The 24,536-nt window shown below is 46.8% G+C and overlaps 1 protein-coding gene across 4 annotated transcripts in view; it reads left to right on the forward strand.

Annotated features, from left to right (window-relative positions):
• Positions 1 to 24,536, forward strand: part of LOC144132332 (uncharacterized) — a 222,134-nt gene that overhangs the window by 67,821 nt on the left and 129,777 nt on the right. For all 4 annotated transcript variants that reach the window (XM_077664658.1, XM_077664657.1, XM_077664655.1 and 1 more), the window contains 2 exons: positions 9,457 to 9,657; positions 17,153 to 17,339. In XM_077664658.1, coding sequence (XP_077520784.1) covers positions 9,457 to 9,657; positions 17,153 to 17,339 — 388 coding nt within the window. The remainder of the gene's footprint in view (positions 1 to 9,456; positions 9,658 to 17,152; positions 17,340 to 24,536) is intronic.

Here is a 24,536-nt window from a genome sequence, read left to right on the forward strand (position 1 = left end):
CTAAATAATGCAGAGAAGCCACCTGTGTAAGCGAATCACTGTAGTTCGTAGACGCTTCGCTCTCTTTCCCTTGTGCACCGCGAAGAAACCTCAGCGTTTCTCCTCTTTATGATGCAACACTGCGAAGGCGGCTTTCTCAAGTGCTAGTGTGCTGTTTTGCTGCTGCTGCTGTAAGTGGTGGTGGTGGTGCTTCGCACCATTGCACCGAGACACTGCAGAAAAGCCACCAAGACAAATGACTGCACTCTAGCTCTTCAAGTCGCATGCCCTCACGTTAGGCCCACTTGTATGTTTTGCACATGCAAGGTTGGTCAATAAACGTATTATATGACCACAATTTGTTCATATCTTAAACGTAGAAGTCGTGAAATTGTGCTGCCTGGGAATGCATTAACCAGGAGAAATATGGTGCCTCTATGGGACATTTTTAAATGTCCGTAATTAGGAAATCGTATGAACCAGGAACATATCAGCGAAGTTTTACTGGACATATTTTCTGCATGCAATTAAAAGAATGAAAACATACAATGTCTAGCAGTACAAAAAACATAAAACATAAAGAGGGAAAATTGACACAATTTGGTTTGTAAAAAGGCATTCCAGTTTTTATCACCGGCGGCATTTGTTTCGCTTGTGTCTCCCTGGTTCTATTGTTCCAGTACTCGAAACTCTGCGCTCGTCGCATGCCATTGTTTGTGCGGCGAAGCCTCCTTACACGTGATGGTGCCGCTTATCATGGGTGTGATGGAGTCGCGGTGGGACACCACCATGCATCACTGTGATTGATGCAGGAGGCCCTTATACCGCATTTACACAGGCGACCTTAACCACAGTTAAGGCAACTACGGTTCCCCGTAACTATAGTTAGCTGCGCTCACGCCTGCCAGTTACGCCACCTAACCACTGTTACCCAAACCGAGCTTGCTGACCACCGTTTGCTACCTTAACCGACAAGATGGCGGCGCCCGTGGCAGCAGCAACATCGAACGACTCGTCCTCCCAGAGTTGTGTCATTTGGCTTGATTCAACAACTGCGGCCCTGATACGCATCGGATACGGATCTGATACGGTAACACGTGCAACGCTCGGATATATGTTGCGATTGTAGCGGAACTGAACGCCGGGCTGCCGCCGGGACAAGGCTCATACACCAGCAAACAAGTGAAGCTGAAAATGAAAAACCTCAACAAGAAATACGGTAAGTGCGACCTTTACCGAACGATGCTCGTGCCATCGGGTTCTTGGCGCTGTTTTCATAGTGCAGCTGAACTGCTTACGTCAGCCTCGCATGTGCGACAGTAGCATGTGTTGTCGCTGGAGCAACGCGTCGATTCTCTTCTCCGTCGTCGCACAGTTCCGGAGTGTCGAAGACGATCTTGAGAATGCATTGTTGAGGTAGTAAGGACTCGAGAGTAATGTCCTCAGGCAGGAGCAGGATACGCAGCACTTAGAATCTCCGCTCGTGCATGCGTGCACGGCGCTGCATGTAAACTTCGTCTTCCTCGTTACACACGTGTTGTTCGTCGCTTTTATTTGCAAATTGCGAGCTGCAGCGCTGACAGCATTGCTATACGCGTCGCTATTTCTGGCCACCTGCTAGAGCAATAATGCAGTTAATTGAATTTCTAGATTTATTTCTTATTTCTTTACCAGGCTTCACTGTGTACTAGCAGCATTTGTGAAGTAGTATACACAGTGAAGCCTGGGAAAGATATATGAAAGAAATAAATCTAGAAATTAACCAAGTAAGATGTTGCTAGAATGACAATAGTTGAACCATAATGCACAGTCATGGCTTCAATTGCAAAGCAGCAACTAGCAGGATGTAGTTTAGCCACATTGCAAATGTAAATTGCATGCATTAATTTCACCAGTACCTGTGCATGTTCATTAGAAACATCTATGAAATTTTATTCTTGCATTGAGAATGTGTACAGTGAAGCTTAATCCACTGAGAGAAATGCTGTGATCACAGCCTTCAAATGTTTTTTTTTTTTTAGCAACACATTTAATAGCTCATATCATTTTTATTTGTCCAGGCAGCTGAGACGGACAGGCACTTCAACTGGGTCGCCTGGTGTCTCATGAATTTTCTACTGGCAGCTCCAGTTTCCTCGGCTGCCTTCCCATCAACGATGATGGGCGAGTCGAGGAAAGTTTAGAGGTAGTTTGTGATTTATAACATCGCGTGTTATCTGTCGATCAGATCACTTCAGAATTCTATTGCTGCTCATTTCTCAGTGCGGAACTTATACTCATTATAAAATGCTGGCCAACAATAGGTAATAAAGAGCAGACTCGAGCAGTTGTGTAAACCACTCCCACAAACATGGACACTGGCCTCCACGTCTACATTTTTGCCTTGTGCTGTTGTCTTTGTCGTGAAACGTGAACCAACTAGCCAAGCAACTCCCACTGCTCATCCATAAATCCTCGTTTTTTTTCTAGCAATTCTACATATCGGTAGTTAGCTGGTTGTCTCCCCATATACTTAATGTTACCATGCCAGAGAAAAGACCGCTTTGTTGTACAGAGAGTTCAATGTACATTGCCGGTTTAGGTTACGTCCTTTTTTTCATGTGGGAATAATATATCAAGATGCACACACTACGGATGGATGCGACTTAAGTCTCTAGTAAGATGAAGTTATGGTTGGGGGGGGGGGATTGGGGGGGGGATTCAAAGGAAGCTACTCCCACAACCATGGGCATTAATGGCAATGGGGAGCGGAAATGGCAGTTGTGTCTTCAAATCGCAGTGCCTTGTCGTGCCAGAGTTCGCACCTCACCTTCCATGTACTTCTGTTCAACTCAACCTCATCAGCTCGATTTACCCTTGGTCAACCATGCCCCACATGCTTACAAATGTTTAACATATTGCTTGTTATTGACATTGATCAGTTTGGTATACTGTCTTGTCCAGCTGTTCATTCATTTATTTATGTGTACATACTGCGAGCCATAACTTTGGCCCAAGCAGGAGGGCACACAATTATAAAGCCATAAAACCATTAGCCGCAACAGCCACAAGTCATTTAAAGGACATAAAATTCAACATTCATCACAACACCAACACTAGGAGCCGTACAAAAATCCTCCAACTCCTTCACAAAATATTTCGAGTCACATAAACCTAAAGGAAGGCGATTGCACTCCGCAACGGTATTCAGGAAAAAACTGAACTGAACCCATTGGTTCATGTGAAAGTTGGGGCTAGGGAATGCTGATGTACATGTCTGGATCTTCATATATCTATTTAGTTATGTTCAGGAAAACAAAAATTTGAACCGCTGCCTTCTTTCCGGTTTGGCCATCACAAGTTTGTGTTTTTCTAATATATTGTGGAAGCGGATGATTGCTCTCTTTTCTGAGATGATAACATGCTGACTTGTATGTTTCATCATGTGCAGCTGCCAGTTGTCAATGAGGCACTGGACGGCTCAGAAGTGCTCCTGTCATGGGAGGACAGCCTGCCTGAAGGAAGCAGAAGAGACGACCTCTCACAACTTGCGGCCAGCTCTCCCATTTGCAGTGCCAGTGCTGCAGTACCTGTACTGCAAAGCACAGGCAACAGCAGCGGTGACACAAGCAGAGCCAGTGCTGGCGCAAGCAGCAGTGCCGGTGCTGGCACAAGCGCCAAAAGAAGGGAACCCCAAAAGAGCCGCCACAAGCGACAAGGATCTCCTATAGAGCAGCTAGTTGCCGTCCATAAAGGAGAAAGCGAGGCAGCAGCAAAGGTTGACCGCAAGGCACACAAAATGCGCAAGATAATGATGCGCCTCCAGAAGGAAGCGAATGCCATAAATGCAAGCATGGTGCAACTGCTAGCAAAATTTCTAGACAACAAAGAAAATAATGACTCGCTGAATAAAGAGTGATCAAAACAGCTGGAATTTATTTGATATTACAGCACGTGATGAGATGAAAGATCTTTTACTGCTGAAAGTTTTGTATTGCGTTTTAAACAGTGAATAGTATTGTGCGGGCTGGCTACCGTAGTAGCTTGCAGTATTAGTTATTAACAGAGCCCATGCATACACTGCAGGGGTACAGAGGTGCAATAATCAAACAAGTCTTGCAAGTACATTGCTGCTGCTGTCGCAGTAACACTCCACTTGCTTCTCCACTCAGAACCAATGGCTGTTGCATGTTCACCAGGAACTGTTTGCTACAAGGCTGATATCTTTCTTGCAACATAACTGGTTTTTTTGGGGGGAGGGGGGCAAGTTATAGAACAGTGGGGAATTTGGACAACAGCAAAATAGTAATGACATGAAATTGTGCACAGAAAGCGTTCTTTGGTTAAACGAGTTGGGATGGGAATGTAATGAAATTTATTGCACTGTAAGTCTTTCAAAGCCCTCACCATTGGGTCACATTTAAGTCACATTTTTGTGTTTGCTTTGTGTGTGGATGATGTGTGCAAAAATATGAAGCTTCCAACTGTGACTGATATGATTTCGTTACCTTCAGAATAAAGTTGAATGGCGCAACGGAACAAACACAGAGACAAAGCGCCACTGCTGTGTCTTCCTGTGTTTGTTCCTTTGTGCCATTCAACTTTATGATGAACCAACTAACTCCTCAGCAAGTACTTCTGCTTTCAGAAGTATGAGTGCAAGACTAAAAGCTTGTACTGCTTGACAAGGTACCAACAAGTTGCTCATTGGCAATGTGGCAAGACGATGGCCAGTTATACAGGAAAATTATAAGCAAACTGCAAGTGATAGAATAGCTGCCAATACACAGACCATGTGACACAAACACAACAATGAAAAAGGTGGTGCAATGGCAATGAAACAGCAACATAAACAGCAGTGCTCAACAAGAATGAATCATATAAAAATGGAAAGCTCATGCTGGCATTTTACTATCGTCTGTGAGCAAAACTGTTTGAAGAAAGAGATTTGTTTACAGGAAGTAATGAAATCTTCATTATTAGTTCATTAGAGATGGTTGCATGAAGGTGAAGGTTTGTTTGTCATAAGGAGTACTAGTAGTTGGTACGAACCACTTCGTTTTGTAGTTTAACAAGAACCAATAATTAACATTAGCTATATAATGCAAGACTATTTTCTGAAAGCCTGGCCACGACGGCGGCTTTTCAATGGAGGTGTAAAGCAAGACACTCGTGTACTGTGCAATGTCAGTGCATGTTAGTAAACCCCCACGGGGTCGAAAATTCTGCAGCCCTTCACCGGCATCACTGATAGCCCAAGCCGCTTTGGAATGTTAAACTCCATAAACCAAACCTAGTTTATGAAGAACATGTAGGTTACTAAAATTACATTCGTTCTAACCATCATAACCTTCACCCCAGTAGGAAGTATGCATCATGTGCGTGCAATGGTAGCCATTGAAGGTGAGCCGAACCCAGTGTCTGCTCCTTCAATAATGTGTGCGTAGCTCTGTTCAAGGCTGTTCCCTCTTGGTAGAGGTGTCCTTCTGAGCTGCTCTTGGGTTTCCCACGGACTGGGTTCTAGCTCAAGGCAATGTGCTTGGCCAGGGCATTCCCGATAGCCACACCTGACGTCTCTTCCCGGTTGCTTGTGCACACCGGCTGAGGCCGCCTTTCATCAGCGCTCTGCACCACTCCAAACTAGCTTCAATCACAGCGGTCACTGAGCTGCTCACAAATGTTGTACAGCACACAAGCAGCGCGGATCACATAACTGACATTGTGGACGTCACACTCAAGGCCCTTCAGCACCATTCTAAAGTGTGCCTTGACACGTGCAAAAGCATTTTCGACAACAGGTCTGGCACTCGGCAGCTGGTAGTTAAAGGTCTGTGAGGGGGACCCAGAGGCACCTGGAAGGGGTAAAGCTTCATCAGGTGCGTCTGCAAGGGGAAAGCTTGATCACCAAGAAGAATTGTGCCAACTCCCACACCTTCAATGAGCTATGTTTCTTGTCGGAACAGCTCACTAGCCAGAGTAGCTGACAGTCAAGACTTCTGAAACAGTGCCGGGTCATTGTTCCTACCAGGTCTCACATTCGTGCATAGGAACCTGTATGTGTGGTCGACGACAGCAAGTAGAGCGACACTGCACCACCCCTTATGATTGTATTATTCAGCAGCTTCTTGCTTTGAGGGCCACACCTCGATATGACAGCCATCCACTGCACCGACACCTTGAGAGAAACCACAGGCTGCTGTGAATTTACACATGTGCTCGTAAAGCTCAGCTGGTGTTGGGAAATGCACAAATCGTGCTTCCAACTACTCCACTGCCACGCCGCAAAATTCGTGAAATATTAAATTAACGCAGTGACTGCTGTGAATTTACACATGTGCTCGTAAAGCTCAGCTGGTGTTGGGAAATGCACAAATCGTGCTTCCAACTACTCCACAGCCACGCCGCAAAATTCGTGAAATATTAAATTAACGCAGTGACTGCTGTGAATTTACACATGTGCTCGTAAAGCTCAGCTGGTGTTGGGAAATGCACAAATCGTGCTTCCGACTACTCCACTGCCACGCCGCAAAATTCGTAAAATATTAAATTAACGCAGTGACTGCTGTGAATTTACACATGTGCTCGTAAAGCTCAGCTGGTGTTGGGAAATGCACAAATCGTGCTTCCAACTGCTCCACAAACACGCTGCAAAATTCGTGAAATATTAAATTAACGCAGTGACTGCTGTGAATTTACACATGTGCTCGTAAAGCTCAGCTGGTGTTGGGAAATGCCCAAATCGTGCTTCCAACTACTCCACTGCCACGCCGCAAAATTCGTGAAATATTAAATTAACGCAGTGACTGCTGTGAATTTACACATGTGCTCGTAAAGCTCAGCTGGTGTTGGGAAATGCACAAATCGTGCTTCCAACTACTCCACTGCCACGCCGCAAAATTCATGAAATATTAAATTAACGCAGTGACTGCTGTGAATTTACACATGTGCTCGTAAAGCTCAGCTGGTGTTGGGAAATGCACAAATCGTGCTTCCAACTGCTCCACAAACACGCTGCAAAATTCGTGAAATATTAAATTAACGCAGTGACTGCTGTGAATTTACACATGTGCTCGTAAAGCTCAGCTGGTGTTGGGAAATGCACAAATCGTGCTTCCAACTACTCCACTGCCACGCCGCAAAATTCGTGAAATATTAAATTAACGCAGTGACTGCTGTGAATTTACACATGTGCTCGTGAAGCTCAGCTGGTGTTGGGAAATGCACAAATCATGCTTCCAACTACTCCACTGCCACGCCGCAAAATTCGTGAAATATTAAGTTAACTGACGCAGTGCTCACGTCAAAAAAGTTGGCATTAGCCCGCTCTTCTGCTGATGTTGCGAGGCGGTACAAGCCGATCGCCACGCGTTTCTCCAGTGGAATCGCTTTCCGCATGTTGGTATCTTGCCGGCTCATGCTTCCACAAACAGCCACCGTGTACCGGAATGTGCCGCGGTTGATCCGAAAGTTTTCTCAGAGTCCGCTGTCCGGAAGGTGCGGAAGCGTGGTCTCGTACCACAAGTCTGGGCGCGGGTACGCCGACAGATTTCGCTCACAGACAGACAGGTGCGGCGCCGCCAACAAAAAGAGCTTCGGCCGCCCCCGGTGTCGCTTCCTCGTCCCTTCAGGCATGACAATTTCAGCGCTCAGCGCCAGCATCTGCACGCGCAGGCGTTGTACCGCTGCCTGATGCGCCACGAACGCAGCCCAAAAGTGAACGCCGCCCTCGTTCGCGACAGGCCTTCTGAGGGCCAACATAGCCTTGACACACAAGACGTCCGAAGGATCTTAACTACACAAGCACAGCACGCACTGTGAAAGAAAAGCCACGAAAATAAACAACGATAGCAGTGATGCGTCGCAGCGAGCAGACACGGGGAAAAGAGGCTAAAGTAGCCAAAGTCGAACGTGCAGTCGGCTACGAAGTCGACTGTGATCATTGTTTAGAACTTGTTTTTAGATTTCGGCTAACGACAGCCACAAGCAGATAGAAAAAAAAGCTTTTAAGCAGGCCTTAACACAAGAAACGTTTTTCCTCTTATGTGTCCTTTTCAACGTAGCCCTGTTTAATAACACGCCTGAGTGGGCGACGTTTTAACTTCAATGAGGCGAGTATCACATGATCTGTTTCATCGCGCTAACCGAGATGGCTAAACTGTGTGTAAGCGCGGCTAACTGCAGTTAACTCTAACTGCGGTTAACTGCCTTAACTGCAGTTAAGCTTAACCACGGTTAAGGCTGCCCGTGTAAAGAGAGTATTACGATTGGGAGCAATTCTGCTCCCAACATTATTCACGCAGTAAAGCATTGATGGAAACATGAAAAAGTCATTGCCACAGTGCTGTCATGTCCAAATTGGGCAGCCATTGTGCAGTCTTTGTCCAACTGAATTTACCGTGATGCAAGCAGGTCTTACTAGTTCTTGTCACGCTTATTCAGTAATTCGAATTTTCTAATTACCGTAAAAACCAAACTATAGGTCGGACCGGAATATAGGTCGACCCCCTAACTAACCAATTCTAAAAATGAAAAAGATCTTTTTCAATGGGAAAAGTACCGAAAGACATCCTTACTTTGAAACAAATGCGACTCGAGAGGCTGCACAATGGTGACAGTATTTAATTTCATTTAAATGCTGCTTGTATGTACACCCGGCAAATTTTTTAACAATATCGCGCAGCAATCGGCCCGCGTGTTTGTTTCTGGCAGAGGGAAGTACGGCGCCGTAGAGCAAAGCCCTCCTCTTCATGAATCGCCGCAACCAGGATGGCGAGCCTTTGAATTGTGCCCTCGTGAGTCTAGAGGCACGCGCGATCTCTGCCACTTTCACGCGGATGCATTCCGCAGTCACAGGCAGCGATCTTGCTCGCAGCGCAACGTTTCCTTCCTATTCTCGATACTCTACGGTCTGCCCACGAAATGTTTTCTTCTGGTTGCTGCAAGTTGTAATACGCAGCTTCTGCCTCCGCCAGTACTGAATGCTCTTTTCGGATACTCCAAATTCGCGCTGTGCCGCCAGGTTCCCGTGAGCTTCCTCGTACTCAATCGTGTTTTTCTTGAATACGACGGTAAATTGCCGTTAGCTTCCGCTTTGCATCTCCTGAAACGCAAAATGTCGGCACTGCTGCTGATGGCGATGGTGATGGAGGCTGCTGACTTCAGCCACCCATTGTTGCAAGACTTCCGTATTTTTTCCGCCAATGACCGGTATATAAGACGGGGGTCGACTTTTCACCATGGTTTTTTGAAAAAAAAGTTCGACCTATATTCCGGTTTTTACGGTATTTGAACATATTGAACATATGCTGGGAACACTCTTGTATGCCGCCCTGCCCCTAGAACCCTCCTGTGATTATTCTCATAGGTACTGGGTACTCAGTGCCCTCCTTGTGCCACTGCTTCCAACCAGGTGGGCTGTAGCACACACCTTTGCCAATACGCACTCCTGATGTGCGTTCACTGAAACTGTTTGATGACGGCGAGTCCGTGGCATTGCAGTTGATGACGAGCAGCTGGACGAAGAAACCCCGAGTGGTGTCCAGCCGGGGGAGAGTGGCGCAGCGAGCCCTCCTGGCAGTGCCCAGAGTGGTGGGAGCCTGCGCACCGTAGATGTATCGCGGGTGGTGCGGGGCCTCTGGAACTGCTCCTTGGCCCAGTCTCGGCTGGAGCCACCCTCGTCCCCACAGCAGACACCAGCAGGTGGGCTTCTCAATACATCTGCATAGATTCTGTGGCACCACAAGGTCCAATCATGACAGCAACAAAACACTGTTGGTATGGTTGACTCTCGAACTCAAAGGTAATTGAAAACTCTGCACTTGAACTGAGGGGAGCTTTTGTAATCCTTCTTGTGTCAAGGGCACCAAAGTGCTGGCATGTTCACTCAGACATTCGTTGTATCCAAGATTTGGTGGCTCAACCCTAATGTGCATCGTGATAGTCCGGTAGCGTTTGGTTGAGCCCACTTATAAGGAACCTCATGGTAAAGGGAATTTTGTGCGTTGTATCTGAAGTTTGTAGTAAGTGGACTTGTCTTTCTCAGGCAAAATTGGCATTGATTTCTTTAAGTAGTCCTTTAAGCGAGTCTTTTTCTTCAGACTAGACCCTATCAAGAAGTTCTACGCTCTGCATCGCAGTCATGTGCTCCTGGCTGACACCCTTGCTGCGGATGAGCGGCTTTCAGGGAGCAATAATACAGATAGCGATTGGGGCTTTCAGGCACCTGGTGATAGGTTGGCACACTTGCCTTAGATCCTTGGCAAAGTTGTAAGAATGCAGTGACGAAGCTACCGCTGCTCATGCGTGCGCAGAACGTACAGTTTGCACCCCCTGATGTAAACCGCTAGAGCAGAACATTCGGCTTCAAATCACCTTGCAGCAGCTGGCCACATATTAAAGCAACCTTTGCACGGAAGTACCGTATTTAGACAATTGTAAGTTGACTCGAATGGAAGTCGACACCCCAAATCACAATTCAGAGAAAAAAAAAAATTGATGTTGTTTAAGGGGGCATGCGGGTCTTTGGGACCAAACAATCGTGAAAAAATCGACTTTTCAATTTGGTCATAGTTGGATATGTCTCATCATTTTCCATCTTAATTTCAAGTTTCATGGCTGAATACCGCTTAGTTTACGAGAAATCGACACGCAAAGATGCAATTTTGACAAGAGAGCTTGCGAAAATCGGTTAGAAAATGCCCGTTTTGCGTCACGTGTCGCGTCAAAAGTACCCGGCGCAGCTAGGCGACTTTGGACTCGTTTGAAAGAGGAACGCCTCGGCTTTCTTTCCCACCAGAACGAAAGGTCTACTGCGATTGGTCGCCGAGAAAAGACAGAAAACAAAATATAAAATGTGGCAATGCTATTGGCTGTTGAACACCACGTGGCGAAATTCAAGTGCCTCATTGGCTGGTGCCATTTTTTTTTTTTGACGCTCCGCGCCCGTCCTGCGACGCCATTTTGAAAAAGACCACCGTGGCGTGAAAACGCATCGGAAGTTCACAGCACGCATAAGTTTGGGAAAAAACGTAAAAAAGGCCGCAGAAAGCAAGCGGAAGACACAAGTTCGTCAGCAGTGATGTCAACCAGCAGCAGCGGAGTGCCTGAGCATGGACCGGTGGATGACGAGACCTTGGCAGCCATTCCGGCGTTTGTTCCGAGCGCTGTGCACATCGCGGTTGCAGCGGACAACGGAGGGCCAGAGGATGGTTTTACTTCACAAGCAGTGATCTGAAGAGGGAATAACGAGGCGCAGGAGTGCAATTCGGCGGTCGTGATAAGCGCTTCTTTGCCAGCTTCGGCGTCCGCCTTCGACACGGAGCAAATCGCGGGCTCAGCCGAGATTGGCAGCAGCGGGTCAGAGTAGACACATTTCTGCCCAGCGCGGATCGCGAGGATTGCGAAGCACGCCGATGATAAAATTCGCAGTTTGGCAGCAATTTCTGCAACCTAGCGCAAGATGTGGACGCTAGCGAATGAGCATGTAGACGCCAACCCTCCATTGCCAGCAGAGCTACCGATGTGGCCGTAGATTTGGTGGTGATCGACAGACTGCTTCACAATACAGTGTGCACCCTCAAAATCATTTTTGCAGCTTGCCAAGTGGTGGCAACGGCAAAAATGTGATTCAGACTATTCACTGTGCGCCTTCTAAGCTGTTTGTTTTGGAAAATTAAGCACTGTAATGTGCTTACACAGCTTCAAAATGTTTGATTTCGTTTTCTGCATTTTTCTCAGTTTCATTTTCTGCACCACCCTACACACTGCTGACAAGCTTTTCCCGGCTTTGGTTCACGCGATTTTCACCATTCTTGCTTTATTTGAAAGCTGAATGATTGGAGCTTGCAATAAAACCATTAACAGCACTCTTAATAAAATGTGAAAATATTAAACAGCATAAATAAAAATCACCTTTTTCCTCGCCACTTTTATGTGAACTTCAAAACATTGTAAACTTGGTTACAGAAGGGCTAGAACACCAAAAGTACCCTTATTTCAAGCATTAATAATAGTAGAATCCACTGGGATAAAAATTATTTGAATCTGAGTAGCCAATTTTTTCAAAAAGTTGTCAGAATAATTTTACCGAAATTCTTTAATGAATAACAAATGCCATAATATACACAAAAATGGACACCATATTTGAAATCAGCACACTAAAATACATGATGGCTGAAGTTTTCATTATGCTAAGTCCAATATTAATTTTTTCTCTAAGACCCTCTTCCCCCCTTAAAATTAGCCTCTAATAACAGAATGCGATAGCATTACCTGCGGCCGCCGCTTATCGCCAGCCGCTATCGGCTGCCGTGCGTGGGTGTGCCCGTGGGCACATTTCAAAACAAAAATGTATTAGTCACTGGACTACAAGTCCACACTTGCGCCATCGTCCTCACTAGCGCTGCCGTCATGGTCGCTGCTGCAGTCCCATAGCACGTCGTTCTAAACTCGTGCAGCTAAACCCCTCACTTCGCAAACAGCCATATCATGACATCGTGTGGAACAGCTGAAAACTTTGTCTTGCTGCAGCTGCCATACCTGTATCACCCATTGCGAACACAGAACTTGCGGCCTAGTGTGCAGTTGTTCGTTTCTTCAGCGTAATGAATGACAGCCATCTTGAATGTAGCCGCTGCTTATCAGCAGTCGCAGTCTGCAGCGACGTGTAGGGAGGGGCGGGGTGGTGCGGTTTGCTGCTTATCGACAGCGGAGGGGATGCCAGTTCTGCGCGTTGACATAGCAGCTGCTCAAGGCCAGCACTAAGAGCGATGGGACGGAGCCGCAGAATTAAAATCCAACCAGGCTGCAGCGGGCCTGATATCTCGTTTGCCTCGCCTTTATTTATGGTGCCATGCTTCGGATTTAATTATAAGTCAACCCCCCCCCCCAACTTCGTATTTCAAATTTTGAAAAATAGGTCGACTTACAATCGTGTAAATATGGTAGAGGCGCATAACCGTAGAAGCCAGGTGGGAGCTAGCACTTTGACCGAAAACCATCGGTTACTGTCTGATTTCGGTTTCAATTGCTTGGTGTGCACTGCTAGGCTGCTCTACACATGGGTGAAGGATACTGAACTCGGTTGTCTGAGCGATACCTGCAAACGGCCACAGTGCAGAAGGCGGAAATACAATAGGGCAGGCGACGTGACCGGGTGGGCCAGCATGACGCACCTCGTGACTGGTATTCGAACTTTCCAAATTGCTCTCATTTGCTGATCACTGGACGTGTAGAGCAGTTTCGCTTTCAAAGCAGCCCCTTTATCGTGCCCACCACGCTTCTGCTTCTACTTAAGGGGGGAGCGGGGATCAGATCACGAAAATCGCTGAAAAAAAAAAAAACGATTTTTGGAAACCACACATTCGGGTATCTGCAACACCTAATCTACGTTGTATCAAAATGGTTTCGCTGAAAACGCACTAAAACTGCCCGAAAAAAATTAATTTGTCAGTGCGCAGGGCGACAATGCAGTTTTAAATCGCGTAAAGTCACCGCATTTCGCGGAGCTATATCTTGTCCTTCCCGCCACCGAGCGTCGCCATCTTGGTATTGTTCAAAAGCTCAAAGTTACGCCGTTCTGTTGCCGAGTTCTTCAGTTGTCGCCATCTTGTAACGGTCGTACAAACACAAAAGAAACGCGGGTATGCCAGAGGTGGTCACATGGGCCCTCCGATGAAAGGGGTCCTCCGATTGGCTGTCTGCCTGAAAGGTGCCTCCCCATTGGTTGCTACCGTGGCAGTGGGCAAGCTGGCAACCCCAGCGGATCGCTGTTGTCTGCTTCAGAAACCACGCCGGCGTCTTCATTTCCGAAGCATGCCTTCGGAAAACGGAAGCGCAAGCCTCCTACGGTGAGAAAAAGACGGCGGCCAACGGGAGAAGCAGAGCACCCGACAGAACATCCGGAAATGCGCCGCACTATCTTGCACCGTGTGACTCCAGCAGCGAAGCCGACAATCGCTTTGTGCCATCGACGCCAGTAACCCAGTCGATGGAAGACGTGTCAACGGAGTCTCGCACCTCTACAGGTGGCCGTGCGAATCGGTAGCCGAGAGCACTTCATTGGAGGCGACGCGGCTCGAAGGTGATCATTGCCGGCAGAGTCGGTGTGCTCTGTTTATGGCGCATTGTGCGACACGGACGCACAGCCTGCGAGTGAGCCCCAACCGTCGACGAGCTACAGTGTGACAGCTGAAAATTTACCGGATTTCAGAGGAGTGGCGGATCAGGCTAGTTGGCGTACGTTTGTTATTTTTTGCAAGTGCTAAAAGAACACAAAGAGGGAACCGACATGGACGAGTGCTTGTTCATGTCGGTTTCCTCTTTGTCCGTCTCGGATTTTTCAGATTGTTTGATTATTCAGACAGTTTTCCAGGCCCCACCGTGTCCGAAAAATCGGTCGGCGACTGTAATGTTGATTTTGGCGCTTTTTTATAATCACCTCTGCTTGGAGCCAGCTGGCAGCATATCAATAAATGAATGAATTAAAGAAAAATGTAGTGTACGAAGCTCTCATGCTATGCTAATTTCCATCATGTTGTATTTTATTACAGTAGAATTTCAGTGATACGAATCTCACATGGTCGCGATAAAATTCCTATGCAGAAGTATAGAAAATGCATTCACGCAGATCTGTTTACGGCTGACTGGATTTATTCACGGCCATTCGGCCACAGCTCACTACTCGCGTGCGTACAGCATTGGTGATCGGGATGTTGGTGATTTGCGGACTGCGCACTGCTGCTCACTGCTCGCGCTGTGTGCATCATTAACGATTGCGGCGTTGGTGATGCATAGGCAGTTCTTTGTGCCCAAGAGCGCGGTCATGGCTCGTGCATTCGTGTCATCTGAAGTTGTGTGGGAGACAGTTTTGAACATCCGCAATGCAGCAAATTGTGCACAATGCTTTCTGGCGAGGGAATTTCGTGAATTCATGTTAGTCATGTTCGTATCACCTATATTCTCCTGTATTCTGACTCGCTCCTCTCTGTAGAGGCTGAGCTCCATGTACGCGAAGGCATAAACGACAAGCGCCACTATTGTGCAGTGTTTTTGTCTGTGTTGCTTGCCTTGTCGCTTAGTTCTGCATTGGTGCTCAGAAGTGCATGTGCATGATGAGGCAATCTGACCCCGTATTCCCTTCTAGGCTTCCAGTTTGTCTGCTTCTGCCCCGTCATCTGTCTTCGCTTCAGCAAATGCACCAGCTCGGTCGTTGGCCAGATCACCTGCCTTGGTTGTGAGGCACACGTGTAAAATTCAAAAACAAAAAAATAGTGTTATGTGAACGTACAAAATTTCAAATGTGAATCGAATCTGTTTTATATTCGGTTCATGTTTGTACTCGTAAATTGATATTGGAGAATTTCTGGATATTTGAAAATTCCCGAATATTTGGCAGCAATCTTATACCGCGCTGACTTTCATAAATTCCACCAAGGAAAAACCGCAGTTTCTGGACAGATTATCTGACAGTAGTTTAAATTGCCAGCAAAGCAATACAAATGCGCCATTTTCGCTTTCCTCTCGGGCGTTTATTGCATGGACGGATCTTATTCTGCAGCTGTGACCTTGTGCAAAATTCTGCAAGTGGGCTTTCCCACGTATGTGCACAAGATGGTCGACCACCCGCTTTGAACAATCGCAGTGAGAAAGCATGCTGTGTTTTTTCTTTGATCTATCCATAATGTGGTGCATACTTAACATCCACGCCTTTGGCATTCGTTCTGTCGCCTTCATAACTCTCCTAGCGTTAGTTCCGCCATCGCATTTAGGTCAACTGTGATATGCAGGAAAGCCCATCTGCGGAACTTCGCATGAGGCTTCTCAAGTGGTACATTGAGGTCTCATAGCAGGGCAAGCAGTTGCATAAAAATCCCGCCTATTGCATGGTGCATTGCAAGCCACACACCTCTTACGTGTGATCAACGACAGGCGTGACGACAATAGGGGGGCCTCTTGCCAGGCTAAGAAAATGGCCTTGCTGCTTAGTTTTGGTTTCTGAGCTTTGCTGCTAGCTTGTGGCGACACCAGCTGTTCGCCTACCCATTCCCTGATCGTCCGAACCCAGCTACACGCTGCATCGCTACTCATTTCATTTTTACTTTTTAGTTGCAGTCTCACCGTCTCGATGCCAGTGTCAATTCCCCCCGCTTACGTGCGCATTCTTCTACCAGCATTCCGAAACTCTCGCTCGTCATGGGCTATTCGGTGTTTGCTCCATGGCATAGAGTTAAGTGCCATGGAGCCTCCTCCTAAGGGTATAGTGAGATAATGGCATCAGATATTGGAGAGGTTATACTAGCCATCATGTTATTTTTACTTGCCAGCCATGCGTTAGTTCATGGATTTCATTTTGCATGACCACATTGCAAGTTGCGTTGCATGCTGTTATGCTGTCTAATCAAGTACATACTATACATTTGCGTGCTGCTCATCATGTTTTTTTATATGGTGCTGTCCCAGCCTAGCTTTTATTTCAGTTGCAAAGGTCGCACAATATTTTGAAGTAAAAAGAAAGGGCTACAACATTTGCCTGTTCATCTTTTTCTGAAATATTTTTTCCAACTGAACAGATATTCGATATTCAATTCGATATTCGAAGCCATTTTTTCTTCAAATTCATATTTGATTTGTATTCTGAAATTTCAATATTCGCACACGCCTACAGAAAAACCATTTTGCCTTTAACAGAGGGCTAACAACACTTGGCTACAGGCTGGCGCACTTCTAGGCAAGATGCTGGGAATATTGTGATATGGAAGTGCTAGTGAACGGTGAATAGTTTTGACAATAATTGCAATAACAGAGTTACATTGAGAAAAGTGCATGATAATATTCTGCGAACATAGAACCTAGCACGACTGGATTTCGAGCAACCGGCAGTGATGCGGCAACCACGGCAGTCCGAATGACCTCCCAGTGTAGGAGTCGGCAGCAGTTTTGAGTGCAGTGGTAGCTTTTGAACAATGGTGCATGCTTGCCCTTTTTGTTCTGCTTTAGTTTTGGATGATTGAAAAACTTGCTTAATACAAACTTTTTTTATGCCGTCCATAAGGCTTTATATTTGAGAGGTTCTAATTCTGCTTTCGTCATCAAATATTTGATGGAAGAGTCTGAGGTGCAATTTCCTTCCTTTCTTAGCTTGTTCGGTGATTTGCCAGCGCCACAGCAGAGGTGTCTCATAGACTTTTGCTTTCAGTCGGTGGCGTGGACGAAGCGCAAGCCGAGGCAGGACACGGTGCCAGCACAGCTGTTCCCACAACCAGTGGCGCTGCCACAGCCATGCCCTTTGAGGTGTTCTGCGAGCCCACTCAGACGGGAGGTCTGGCCTGCAGTGCTGGGCTGCCAATGGACGCACTGCCAGATGATGGCAACGATGAGAACAGGTGATTTCCACTGGCAGTTTTGTCATGCATTGCTGTGTGTGCATTGCATTTCCCTGCGGCTGGTTCTGTGCCTGTTGTTCCTGCTTTGCCACAGTGCTTGCTGCACTGTCTTTAAGGGCAACTTCAGCGATTTTTCGATGTACACACATGTCAATGAAATTTGTTTTGTTAGTTTCTCTCGAAGTCTGGATTGTGTATGTCGAACAGAATGTCTGAGAACAGTTTAGTTTTCCCACAAAAAAATTCTAAAGATAGCCTCCCATCTTCCCAATTCATGCTGTCAAACAGGAGATTTCTACTGCCATCCATGTACTTGACGACTTCAGGCTTTCCACTGCCTGCCAAAGAGCAGATGGCAGCAGCCCAGCAGGGAATGGGTTTCATCGGTTCAGCTGTGGTCCTTGCTCGCAGTTTGTGTTCACTCAAGTGATTGTGGTGCAGGATGTTGCAGAGGCTGGTTGCTATGCCAGCGTTGCTGAATACACGGCACCTGTTAAGCTGCCTATTTGTTAAGGGCAGCACTAGGGGAATAGGGCAGTGGTAAGCCTAATAGTTTGCTTGGTGTCTTACTCTAATTGCTGTATAAATGCGTATAAGAGCCGCACCCTGTTTTCTAAAAGGAAATGCTAAAAAAAAAAAATCTGTGTAAGGGCCGCACCAAAACTTTCCACGACCCACACGGGAATAGCCTTTGAAATGCATGCGCTGTGGTGTCTGTGACCAGCTCCGGCTGCGAGCAAGGGTGCACTTGATCGCGGAGGCCGCGCACAAGCACGGCAGCCTCTAGGTGCCGCCCACGGATGGCGCCCATGACTGCGGCTCATCATTGTCATCGGCAACTTTCCCTCTTGCCATTAGCTCCCGCAATCCATATCAGCATCAGTATTACCAGCTCCAGCTTTTTTTGGCTCTCAAAGGCACGGGAGTTGTGGTAGCATGTTAGTTTACCGTTGTTGTGGCTTGCGTGTGCTGCCGCCGAGTATTGCAATTTAAGCACGATGGCATACTTGCAAACTCTTCTGAATTTTCTGTAAAATGTACGAGTTTGGACCGGTATTAAGGGGGGATGAGGGTCTTGAAAACTTTTTTTTATTTCTTAATATATCTTCCTGAAAATTGGCATGCAGATATATCTTTAAATGCTAATCCCAAATATATATTCAGATTTTATATATCTCATCTAGAAATGAAGATATCGCAAAATAATTTATGCCACTTAGGTCTTTTCTTACGGGCCATTATGGTGATTTCTTAATTAAAAAAAACTAGTTTTAAAGTAATGCTGTCATTCTTAAGGGCCCATTGCACATCTTAAAGCTAAAGAAATTTTTTAAAAGTCATCACATAGGTCATGAATGAATAACAAAGTAGGAAAAAAAAAATGTGGGAGTAATAAGCTTACATCTGACCTAATTGCTAGTCTATTGGGTTTAATGAAAATTGGAAAGCTTTAGGATGTAGCTGAGGTGTTGCTGAAAAAAATGATACCTACTTCAATAAAATCGGTCGATGCAAACATTATGAAAAGTTCTGTAAGGCAAAGGCATTTGATCGAAAAAGCAAAGCTGAGAAAAATGCATTCAAAGTTTTGCTTACTCTGCCATTTTTGTTTACTGATCTTATGGAAAAATTTAATGCTTTAGCATGCCACCCAGTCATTCCTGAACACAATAACACCAAATTTACAGAAATCTGTTCATGTAAAGATTATGAAAACCTCTGTATTGCATTGGCACTTGACAAAAAAAAAGCTCAGAAAATCACTTGCTATTTTCTTTGAATCTGCCACACATTCACAAAAGTCCTGGGCAGTAGTCCTGGGAGCTGTCACGCTTGTGCTTCTTGGCCATCCTCTTCTTCACCTTTTCAGCATTGGTGTGACCCTTATCAGACCTGCACAGCCACTGTTTATCTTTTTCAAGGCTCCTACCAATGAGGCAGCTCCCAGGCCTGTAACCAAGCTGTGCTGCAACAGCTCTGCTGGTTGTTGCCATTCCTTGGTTGTTGCCATTCCTTGGTTGAAGCGAGAAACTGCTTCTTGCGAGGTTAAAAACAGGACAGTGAGGAGTATCTAATGCGAATGTTCAAGCTTCAGCTTAGAGCGCACAACGTCTTAGCGCTCTGCCAAGTCGAGCCCCCCCCCCCAGGAGCTCTCCTCAAAATATATAAAACAAACAAATGATGTTATCAGCGGCGGCAGCGGCTTGGCGCGCTGCCAAGGTCCGCGCTGCGCGTGCTTGTCGAAGCGTTGAGCACGTGAGCTCGGTTCAGCTGCGTCCGTCGGCACGAAGCGGCGTGCACAAACGCCGAAGTCGACGTTAGGCTTAGGTCAGCCGGCTCGGCCGCTTCCGACTACACGGAATTCGAAACGGCTTGCAGCGTATCAAAAGTCGATATTTTCCACGGGCTTAGTCCAGGCACATCCACCGGCACTGCAGAGACTTGCGGTAACACCGAAGTTGACGGCGATCGGCATTGTCCAGCCGCGTCCACCGGCGATGCTGGCGTCAACAGGGTTTGTTCAGCCGCGTCCACCGGCGAAGCTGTTGTTGGCGAGCTCAGTCCAGCCGCATCCACCGAGGGTACAGCAGCTTGCGGCATCACCGAAGCTGCAGTTCTCGACGATGCAGCGCTCTACTTATTCCATGCGCGTCTCTTTTTGCCGACTGCTTTTCGCGTGCTTGCTTTCAAGCGCGCGTCCTAGGCCATCGTGACACACGGAACAAAGACACCAGGCAGGCAAATACACGCAAAAGCACGAAATTCGAGGCTAAAAGAAGCGATTCAATAGCCAAAATATCTACAATAACGATAAGGAAAACGGCAGAACGAAAAATACTAGGAAACAAAGAGGAGCGCGAAAAATGACGGGCGTGCAGGCAAAAGCAGACGACGGGAAGGAGCCGTACAACGCGGCCGCGGGGGGGCAAAGCATGCGTCACGGCCAATCAGAGGGCTGCGCCTCCTCGAGGCGCCCGTTTTACCCAATCGGCGGCTGTCTCGCGACGCTTTCCCCTCTTGCGAACGGGTGCTGATAGCTCCTCTGTGCGAGGGTCTACAGCTTGCCGAAAGGCGCCAAATTGGAGAGCGGGAAACCAGCTTTCAAACGAGACCAAGATGGCGCCGATCGGTTCGCGTCGCGCGGAGCTACGGCAGCTTGAAAATGGGGCAAACCTTCGCGCTTGGCGTTCAATTTCGGCTCACCGACGTTTCTAAATTGCCGTTTTTTTCATACCTTGAGTTGGAATTCAGCTAAAATATTTTGTAGAGGCATAGTTGGGACATTAAAGACTTCAATATCGCAATTTTTGAAAATTGCCATTTTTGACCATTTTTCGCGATTTCAAGACCCGCGTCCCCCCTTGGTATTAAGATTTTACGGATAGTGCCCCATATTTTATGGAAAATAAATTTTATTTGCGAAAAACATTTTAAATTCTATACAAAAGCCAAACCGTTGTCGGTGGTACCTTGCGTTGCCACGAGGACTCTCTTTCTTTTTCTATACAGTGAAAGCTCGTTAATTCACAACTCGTTAATTCAAAATTTTGGATAATTCGAAATAGTCATCGTGGTCAAGTCCGCAGTGCGTAGAAGTCTATGCGCGTAACAGCTCGTTAATTCACTTAAAAATTGGCGCCACCACCCATAATTCGAACTGCGCGCTGCCAAGCGCCGCTGTTGAAAACCATCATTGGAAGCTTTCACGGCAGAACGATAGATGGCACAACCATCGGGGCGCCGCTAGGGTGCTGGAACAAGTGCTAACCAGTCTTTCCTGCCGCGACTGCTTCGAGGAACGACGTTTTAGTGTTTTAGCCCTCGTTTTGCACGCCGCTTGCTGTGAGCTTGTGTCCGCGAGATGTGTTCGCGTGGGAAATACTGCGCCAAGACGGTGAAGGAGAAAGTGGCAATTTTACGCCGCGAGGTGGACGAACGGAAGGCCAGCAAAGTGGAAATCGCGAAAAAGCACGGGATTCCACCAAGCACGTTATCGACCTACGTCCGAAATAGGAAGGCCATCAAGGATGCCTACGAAGCCGAAGATTTCGCCGGCAACAGAAAAAAGCTCCGATTAGTCAAGTATCCGGAAATTGAGACCGCTGTGATCACGTGGGTGAAGGAAATGAGAAGTGCAGACATTCCACTGAGCGGCCCAATTATCATGGCGAAGGCGGCCGATTTCGCCCTGCGCATGAATGTGTAAGATTTTGTCGCCTCCGAAGGATGGTTTCACCGCTTTCGAGACAGACATAATCTTGTCTTCCGGGTGTTGTCCGGAGAAGCCAAAGAAGTGGATGCAGAAACTTGTGCCATGTGGCGAAGCGATGCTCTGCAGCAGTACTTAGAAAGCTACTCGGCACAAGATATATTCAATGCTGATGAGACGGCTTTGTTTTATAAGCTCCAGCCCGACAGAACAGTAACATTTAAAGGGGACAGCTGCGCTGGCGGCAAGCGAAGCAAAGAGCGGATTACTGTTCTGGTCGGCGCTAATATGACCGGGACGGAGAAGGTCCCTCTTTTTGTTGTCGGAAAGGCACAGAAGCCTCGGTGTTTCAAGAACATTAGGACACTGCCGACAGATTACGCCGCCAACAGCAAGGCGTGGATGACAGGCGAATTGTTTAAAAATGGCTCCTGAAATTCGATCGGAGGATGGAGCTAGGGAAGCGTCGAGTTCTCCTCATTGTGGATAACTGCTCGGCACACAAAGTCGACGCCGAGCTGAAAGCCACAAGGCTAGTATTTTTGCTCGCCAACACGACTGCGGCCTTGCAACCAATGGATCAGAGGGTGATCAGAAACATTAAATGTTTCTACAGGCGCCACATGATCGAGCGCAAGATTTTGTGCACTGGAAACCAGAAGACCAGCACCATCACATTGCTCACAGCAATGCAGATGTTCGTGCGTGCATGGGAGCAGGTCACGCCGTCCACAATTGCAGACTGCTTCCACCACTGTGGCTTTGCTGCCGGAAGTATGGAAGAAAGTGGCAACGATGGGAGTCCAGAGCCTCTGCCTGCGGCTGTGCGTGCTGTGCTGCAGGACGTTAGTTTTGATGATTACGTTGAAGTAGACAGCGATGCAGCAGTGTGCGGTGCCCGAAGTGATGAGGACATTGTCGCTGAAATTGTTGGGGAGCAATCTGTTCCAGAAGAGGCAGAAGACGAGGACGACGACGAGGAGCAAGAACCCGTGCGTCCGTCCGCGGCAGAAGTTATGGGAGCACTGAATGTCGCCTGCCTTTTCTTCAGCTTTGAAGAGGGGGAAGAAGACTCCCTGCATCACATTCGCGCGCTAGAAGACCGAGTGACTACGGTAGCCCTCAGAGAGAAGAAGCAGAAGATGATAACAGATTGTTTTGCTAAATAAATATTTTTCGTGCCCTCCGGGCATCAAACGCGCCCATTTTTGCTCACTTTCATTAGTTCGAATTTTGGTTAATTCGAACTGGCCTGGCGGCCCCGTGGAATTTGAGTTAACGAGCTATTACTGTATATGTATATTAGGGGTGTGCGAATATTCGAAATTTCGAATACGAATAGAATATGTTCCATATTCGGTTCATATTCATATTCGAAAATTCCCGAATACTCTGCAGCGATCGTATACCGCACCGACTTTCGTAAATTTGATTGTTGCAAAAGCGCAGTATCTGGGCAGATTATCTGAATATAGAGTTTAATGTTCCAGGAAAACAATATAAAGGCCCTATTCACTTTCTTCTCCATCGTTTATTGCGTGGACCGATCGCATTCCGATGCCGCTAGGCTTGACCTCGTCAGCAAATCCACAAGTGTGCTTTCCCACATACCACATGTGCTTCGATCAAGATGGGGGACCACCCGCTTTTATTTATTTATTTATACACAGTACCTACAGCGCCCTCATTGGGGCATTATTGTAAGGGGAATTGCAACGCGAAAGCGCGTTTATTTTTTTTTCCTTCCGTAATATGTTATATAATTAGTGCCCACACCCATGGCATTCGTTTTGTCACCTTAACTCTCTGAGCGTGACCACCGCCATCTTGTTTAGGTGAACTACGCTATGCGGGAAAGCCTACTTGCAGAATTTCGCGTAAGGCTCCCGAAGGGGCGAGTCGAGATGTCACAACAGGGCAAGCGATCCTGTGAAAATCCCGCCTATTGCATGGTGCACTGTAACCAATGCACCTCTTAAGTGGGTGTAACGGCAGGCTCAACGTTCGGAGGGCCCCTGTCACTACGTCAAAAAAATAACCTGGCCGCGTAGTTTTGGTTTCTGAGCTTCACCACTCGCCCGTAGCAATGAAAACTGTCGGCCCGCGCATTCGCCAGTAGTTTAATCTCAGCACCGTGCCGCTTTCAGTGGCATTGCTGGCCATTTTATTACCTCTTTAGAAGCAGTCTCGCCATTCCTGCATCAATATGTGCATTCCCATCTCGCTTACGTTTGCGATGTCTTCCAGCACGCCGAAACTCTGTGCTCGTCATGGGATTACAGGTGCTTGCACGACAGAGCCGCCTCATAAAACTACTGCATTTTCGGTAGTTTTTTTTTCCGGGGACGCGGGGCATTTTATATATCTACCTTCCAATAACCAGGGCAGTTCTGTCGGTTCTTCGAACTGCGAATTATTGAGCTTTTACTAGCCATCATGTTATTTTTGTTTCCAGTCTTGTCATGTTATGGGTCTCATTTTGCCTGACCACATTACAAATTGGATACTATTATGCTGTCCAGTTAAGTAGTACACATTTCTGCACACATCATGTTTTTTTTATATGGTGCTCAGGCAGTCTAGTTTTGTTTATTTCAGTTGCAAAGGCCATACACTATTTTGAAAAGAGTATAAGCAACAATGTTGCAACAATGTTTGCTTGTTTATCTTTTCTGAATTTACTTTTTGTTCTGACCAGATATTCGATTCGATATTCGAAGCCATTTTTTCTTCATATTCGTATTCGGAAATTTCAATATTGGCGCACACCTAATATATATATACGCACGCACGCACGCACACACACACACACACACACACACACACACACACAGAGAGAGAGAGAGAGTGTGGAACCTCGTTCTTCATATGTTTTTCACCGGACTGCAAAAAAAAACGTAACAGCCGGGAAAACACAACAGTGAGGAAATGTCCGAAAATGAATGAAAACAGTGCAGCTTTGCCTTGAAACAATTTATTTCGACATC

The sequence above is a fragment of the Amblyomma americanum genome, chromosome 5 (genome assembly GCF_052857255.1).
Source record: "Amblyomma americanum isolate KBUSLIRL-KWMA chromosome 5, ASM5285725v1, whole genome shotgun sequence".
Classification (NCBI taxonomy): Eukaryota; Metazoa; Arthropoda; class Arachnida; order Ixodida; family Ixodidae; genus Amblyomma; species Amblyomma americanum.